The sequence below is a fragment of the Penaeus vannamei genome, chromosome 16 (genome assembly GCF_042767895.1).
Source record: "Penaeus vannamei isolate JL-2024 chromosome 16, ASM4276789v1, whole genome shotgun sequence".
Taxonomy (NCBI): domain Eukaryota; kingdom Metazoa; phylum Arthropoda; class Malacostraca; order Decapoda; family Penaeidae; genus Penaeus; species Penaeus vannamei.
Window position 1 is genome coordinate 9,696,261 of NC_091564.1, and position 7,500 is coordinate 9,703,760.

The 7,500-nt window shown below is 39.5% G+C and overlaps 1 protein-coding gene across 1 annotated transcript in view; it reads right to left on the minus strand.

Moving 5' to 3' along the window:
• Positions 1-5,225, minus strand: part of LOC113818125 (facilitated trehalose transporter Tret1) — a 6,628-nt gene extending 1,403 nt beyond the window's left edge. The window contains exons 1-4 of the mRNA XM_027370280.2: positions 4,984-5,225; positions 1,996-2,131; positions 724-923; positions 1-510 (exon numbers count right to left, since the gene is read on the minus strand). The exon at positions 1-510 is cut by the window's left edge and continues 1,403 nt beyond it. Coding sequence (XP_027226081.2) covers positions 1-510; positions 724-923; positions 1,996-2,131; positions 4,984-5,013 — 876 coding nt within the window. The 5' untranslated portion in view covers positions 5,014-5,225. The remainder of the gene's footprint in view (positions 511-723; positions 924-1,995; positions 2,132-4,983) is intronic.
• Positions 5,226-7,500: the final 2,275 nt, after the last annotated feature.

Genomic DNA, 7,500 nt, shown 5'->3' on the forward strand with positions numbered 1-7,500 from the left:
GTCTAATCCCACGCCTGCGAACTGGAAAATGTGGACAATATATGTATTGACTCCCGAATTTCCGCTCATTTCCTTCATCACCAACAGCAACGCAGAGGCCACCATGCCCAACAAATTCGGCTTCTTCACGACTTCCTGCAGAGAGCGCACGAAAGAAACGTCCTTGTTTGAGGTCTTCGTCGCAGCTTTCACTTCTTCGATAACCTCTTCTGTAGAACATCTGTATTTCATGAGAGTCGTTAAGGCCTCTTGCTCCTTGCCCTTCCGCACCAACCACATGGGCGATTCAGGAGTGAACAAAAGGCCGATGAAGGAAGGAACTCCGGTCAGAAGAGGAACGAGCCAGGCGATCACCTCCCAGGAGTAGAAACAGCCGAACAAATAGCACAGAAGAAAGCCAAAGGCCGTCCACAGATCGGTGAGTCCTGTCATCGCGCCTCTTATCCGTGCATCGGTCATTTCGTATGTGTACATGTACACCGTTGGATTCATCAAGGCCACCATGGTTCCCTAGAATAAATAATTCAATAAGGACTTGTAAATTCGAAACACTTCCACGAATCTCCTTTCCTGCATGCGCTCAGCAGAATCAGATAACTCATGTGACATTCCCCCGGCGTAGTTCACTGGGCAAACTATCTAAGCCACATTGTATCAAGACGCACATTGACTGACAGGTTTACAGGCCACCAGGGACAGTAACCCAAAGGGAAGAGCGCCTACCTGAACGACTCTGCACGACAGAAGCAGGACCTCCGCCAAGCCGGCCTGCACCACGACCTCCCACACCGCCACCCTCATGAGCACGAAGGACGCGCACAGCAAAGGGGACAGCAGGAGCAGCAGGCGCCTCGGCCCCAGCCACTCGCACATCATCCCGCCCACGAGCGCCCCGGGGATGGAGATCAGGAGAGGGATGGTGGCTGCGGGGGGTTTGGATTTTAATTAGCTGGTCTGTTTCGTAGGCATCGCGGTCTTTTTCGTTACGTCTATTCATTGTTTAATGCTCATATTTTTCCATATATTCAGGTTTTCGTTTGTGTGTGTGTGTTATGTTGTATTACTGGCATTCACATCAAAACCATCACAAGACTGGTTATCACACAGAGAAAAAAGTCCTTCCAAGAAGCTATGTATTTTTCTCAAATTATAACTGATAATAACTGTTTCCGTGACATTTTGTGACGACATCCGTGAAAAACAAAATGTGGAAAACAGTTAAATAGCAGAAAATAGCAATCTATTTTCGGTAATTGAAGGAAGATATTCGTCCAATAACTAATTTGCTTGCCAAAGGTGTGCATATTTTTTCTTAATGCTTCTGGCAAAATGCTTAAGCGCAGCAGAGTCACATAATGTAACCTTTAGCGAAGCGTGTGTGCGTCATGCTGATGAATAATTCTCAGGATATCAAGAGACATATACCTTTAGAGGACAAAAGATATTTTCTCGCAGCCAAAAACCTTCAACACAATCTACTTCAGGGCTTTGTTAAGGGTAGTCAGAAATCCCGGGAAAAGATATCATTTTTGCACGTATTAAAACACTTGCGATGATAAGAAAGTGACAAAGATCTAAAAAAGAAAGAAAGACAGAAAGAAATTACTCAACGGTATCACTGTGGCAGGGAATCTACAGATGTTTGCGTGTCTACAATTTTTAATTTGAATAACCCTAAGTGTAATTATATCCTGTTGTATTTGAATAACTTGACATTATATGAGAGTTTTTGGATTTCGGGCACCACGCTTATCTTCTTTCACTGTAACACATTTCAATTTTCCTAAACCGACCTAGCTAATTAATCGTGAACTGTCTTCGTGTTAATTAAAAGATAATGAGTCTTGTCACAGTAGTAGTTGCTGTTGTACCCGTAGTTATTATTGTTCATATTGATGTTGTGGCAGTAATAGTAATGGTATTATCGGTTGCAACGATTACTTCACTGAAATAACAAAAAATAGCGATAATTGTAATAAAACTGATATTACTCACCAAACCAACTGGCTTCATCCGGTGTGAAGTTTATAGGTGAGTCAGGTAATGACATCTGAGGCACGGCAACTGCAGCATATGCCAAAGTAACCATCATGCACGAGAGGGTGAGGCCGATGAACACTGATGCAAGGACCTGCAAGGTGAATCAGCGAAGGCGAGGGTGCATTAGCGTGCCGGCTATAAAGAAGTTCATAAGCACAGTTGCGGAATTATATTTCAGTACACTTTCTGGGTCCCACTTTTGTACCTCTGGCAACCAGTCGAAGTAAACATAGCGTAAATAGTATCTTCATGAATGATGCTAAAACCCTAGGTAGTTTGTAACATAGAGTGTGATTAGTCGAAAATAAGTAACCAATAAGTGTATTAATTAATATTTTTTGAAACTAAGTAGGCCACTTGATCTTTCGCTTTCTTCCAGTGTGATGAAGAACAAAGCATGTAACATTAGTTATCGTTGACTTTGTAGTTGGATATTCTTCAAATGCGATATCCTGGCATTGTTTGCTTATCCAAATGACAACATCTATGATGGGGAGGCGGCATTTCCTACTCCTTACAACATAAGAAGTATCATTTATAGATACATATTTCTTAAACCATGAAAAAGTTTCATGCTTTGAACATTTATGTATGGTAACTAAATTACCTAAAACTCTGTAAAATCCCTGAGACCTCTGTAAATACCGTTGATGCTTGCACCATCTAGTAGCAGCTAATCGACCTAATGAAGTTTTTTTTTATCTTTATAACTGAATCAAACACATATTGAATAAACAGAAACCGTGATAAATTAGATTTTTCAATACAGAGCATGAACAAAATCACAATTAGGTTACACTGAATATGTAGATTCGTTATCGACGTGTGTGTGTATCATCTATGGGAATATGGAGTCATGCTTGGTAATGAGTTACGAGAGTGTATAATCAGCTTTTATTATGCATTTAATCTTGCTGTTTCTTTGAGGAGTTGCATCCACATTCGAAGAGGTGAGCGAGAAAATGCATGTTTGCTTGTTTCAACTCAAGCAACTATTAGCTGGGTGGTTCCAAGGAGGGTGAATAGCAAAAATAGAACAAACTTGTTGTATATCTTGTTCATTCTAATGAAATGGGAATGTCTCGATCATTTATTGTCATCTATCGATTTTATTTCTATTTGCCAGTGCAATGTAATGCAATATATGCGTAGGTGTAGATGATATTAGCATATCAAACCTTAACATCAAATTGTCAATGTTTGAGAAACGGCAAATGAAACAACCTCCGACCAGCTGATAGAAATCGAGACGTTACATGCGAACACATCACCTTTGTCTCAGGGATTAGACACCGTTTGAATAACACATTTCCTATTATAAGCATTACTATTTGTCTTCCCTTTCTACAGTTATTACCATTTTTAGTAAAAGTTTCTCCAAAATTAATTTACAATCCCAATTAGTCGATTCACTGATGCCCCCATCATCTATGAAAAAATAGAAATAAATAATCATATATATATATATATATATATATATATATATATATATATATATATATGTGTGTGTGTGTGTGTGTGTGTGTGTGTGTGTGTGTGTGTGTGTGTGTGTGTGTGTGTGTGTGTGTGTTAGTTATTAACTACATGGCATGGCGATTTGTGTGAGAAGGGGCTCAAAATGTATATGAAATATAAAACAAAAGATTCTAACTAAAGCGTTAAAAACTGTGTAATTGCAGTTCTTTCACACACAATACATACATTGTTGAGGCCTGGTTAACCCGACCATGGTTTTGCGTTCAGTTAATATTCTAAAATAACTATAATTGTGTTTATTGAATCCGTGCCTAGATCTGATCTATTAGTTCACAATGAAAATTACATATAAAAACTTTGATTTTATTTTGCAATAAAAAAGAATGTCATTTTTTCCACACATACGCATACACTGTAAACAAGCATGTATTGACAAAAAGAAGGGGAAAAAATGCATAAAGAACAATTAAAAGTAAAGAGCAAGATTAACTGACATTAATCCAAACGATTTTTTTCTTCTTCAAAATATCAGATATACAGCTCCTGTAATGCTATTCACCCTCTTTGGAACCACCTAGCTTGTAGTTGCTTGAGTTGAAACAAGCGAACTGTGGATGCGCCTCCTTCTAATAACGCCAAGACACGGAATAATAACAAAAAAACTATGATCAGATTTTAGCACAAGATAAAGGACATTCTGAATAACTGAAACGAATTAAACATACTGTTTCATAACTCGTCACTAAGCAGTGACTTCGTATTTCCATGGACGCCACACACATACACACACACACACACACTCTCTCTCTCTCTCTCTCTCTCTCTCTCTCTCTCTCTCTCTCTCTCTCTCTCTCTCTCTCTCTCTCTCTCTCTCTCTCTCTCTCTCTCTCTCTCTCTCTCTCTCTCTCTCTCTCTAACACAAACACACATACATATAGCAATTCAAATTTATTTTCGTTCACAGGTATTTACGAACCCATCATGCCAATGGCGAAAAAGAAACATATTTCATGGATTAACACTGTTGCGGCTTTACCAGACGAAAAAAAAACAATGGCAGCTCGATGAATTACAGGAGCGTGAAAGTAACATTATAACAGAGGATAAGAGGGAAGTGAGTGACTGGCAACTTTGCTGTGTTTTCATAGTCCATCAAAATGGCATTGATAGTGTCACATGTCAGTGAATGTCATTTATATTCTTTGCTTTTTGTTGAAAATCTTGAGATGTAGATGAGGATGTGATGGGCAGAGAGAGAAAAAAATACACAGAAGTATATACACTCGCTCATATTTAATCATTTAAATTTCTCTCTCCCTCTCCCCTCCCCCCCCTCTCTCTCTCTCTTTCTCTCTCCACCACTCTAAATTTATCCGTTTACTTGTAGCTTGTTTATTGTAAATATTTGCCAGAAGGGAGAAAATGAAGACAGAATAAAGACTCATAAATGTATCATCTTAATCTTACCTGGCGAGCTAAAGGAGACATCTGCGACATTTTTCCGAATATAATGGTTCTCTCCGTCACGTTTTGTAGGGATAGAGTTGTGTAACTTTTTGTTGTGAGTATAAGGAATATTTTTTTATGAATGAACGGGTCTACTACAGGGTGCAGGGGGCAGATACCAGGTGTATAATTTTAGAAAGGTAAGAAAAAGGAAAATTACTCCGGGAGAAATTTAGAGCACGGGAGGGCAGGAGATGCAAGGGGAGTGAATCGAGAGGCGACGCTGGAGCTTTTTATACCCCCTGCTGTGCATCGCCGCCCCCGTGCCTACCCCCCCCCCCACCTCGCCTCTCCTCTCCCCTCTCCTTCGACCTTGGGTAGAGAACGGAACTTGAATATTTAGAAGGTAAATGACGACACCTATTCCGTCCCCGGGGTTACTAGGGCATCGGTTGTGGCAGTCCTAGCATCATTAGTTTAATTTACAGTAAAAAAAAAAAAATAAACCTCATGTTACCGAATACTATATGTCTTCGTCATCAGCAAAGTAATTTAGGGTAATGTGTGAATGTAGAGAAAGTGAGATTAACTTTTGGCATTCGTGAGGTTTTCTTTCAAAGTTATGGATATCAAAGGCAGCTAGAAGGGGAAATAATGAATAAATGACATAAGGGGGAATTATGGAATAAAAGGAGGAGAAGAGGTGAGTCTGAGAAATAAACTGGTAGGCAAATCACACTCACGTATAAACAAATACGAGCATGTACAATTTCAGGACGTGATTTCTGAATTTCAAATACTTTCGTCGGCGCCTAAATGGTTAATAAATTACCTTATCTACAGAGGAGCAATACATCGGCCAAGAACTTAAATTACACAAGGAAAAAACTCTAAGGAAGATGTGAATCAAGGAGAAAAGAGCAAAGTCACGGTGCCGGTGCCTTGCCTCCCCGTGGCAGCTGACACGTAACCGATTGTCTTGCGGGATCAGGAACCGGTGGCAGCAGGAGGGGGGGAGGCCAGGGGGGGAGTGGGAGACAGTCCGTTACCGGGATTCTAAGGCCCTTAGAGAGAAACCGGGGGAATGTCGTCTTGCTCTCCGAAATTATATAATGAGAGAGGGAAATAAAGAGAAAGAAAGAAACAAACAGAGAAAGAGAGAGGAGAGTCAAAATAAATTTTAGAAAATAATTTAGTTACATTTTTTTCCTATATAGCCACAATAAGTATAATAATATCTATTACAAGTATAATAATTTCTATTTTTAGAAAAGAAGTACGCCATTTCATATTGCCTTCTCTTCAAATAAATGATTGCAAAACACGCAGTATTAGTAGTCGTTAGCTTTGTAATAGAATATTTTTAAATGTGGCTTTTTGGAATTGTTTATCGAAATGGCAACAGATATGGAGGTAAGGCGACGTTTCCCCCTTATTTAAACAAAATAATTAACAATGACATTTTCATGATTTCTTGAACCTAGAAAACGCCTCATACTTCAAACTATGTACGACAGCTAAATCAAACAGAAATATGCAAATTCGTTGAGAATTTATCAACTGCTTCTCGGAGCTACACCTTCTAGCAGCAGCTAAACGAACTAATGAAATGATATTTTTCTTTTCGCCAAAACCAGTGTTTCAATAAGTAGAAATCATGCTGCGTTATATACAGTGATGGGCATAGATACACAGAATTGTTTAAGGCGATACCAATGTATCGATACGAGAAATTTGGCTAAAACTATTCCGATACACTGATTCTCCGAAGACAAAGCGATACCAATACATGTATCGCCGATACAGCATCATCGATACTTTATTGTAAGAAAATAATGGACCTGAAATACAAATATTTGATACTGATGCACTGTAAAAAGTGTTTTTCATGCGTGGATATTTTGAGGAGTTCTACACCACAGTAATATATACTACTAACATTATATTATATCATACTATTATATTATATTATACAACTACATTATTACAACCGACAGGTTCGTAGGACTTAATGCGTTCAGGAAGAAAATCGGAAAGCCGTTCCTTTATGGCCAAAGAATGGAGGAGAGGGCCCCCTGCCTCTTTCACTCTCACACTTCTTGAGCGTTACTGTCAATACCGCAAGCGAACGAGAAAGAAAAACCAATCAAAACATACACAAAAACAGATAGATAGACAGAGAGGGAAAAGGGGAATCAGAGAGAGAAAGAGAGAGGGGGAGGGAGAGAAAGAAAGAAGGGAGGGGGAGGCAGAGATAGAGAGAGGTAGTGTGAGAGGGAAAGGGAGGAAGAAAGAGAGAGAGGGGGAGGGGAGAAAGAAAGAGAAGGGAAAGGGAGAGAGAGGTAGGGAGAGAGAGAGGGGGGGGGATAGAGAGAGGGGGAGACAAAAAAAAAAGACAGATAGAGGAGAGAAATAAAGAGATAGTCAAAGAAAGAAAGAGAGAGTGGTGGAATGAGTGATTGAGAGAGTGAGTGCGAAAAATAAAGATAGAGAGAAAAAGAGGGGGAAGAGAGAGAGACAGAGAAAGAAAGAAGAGGG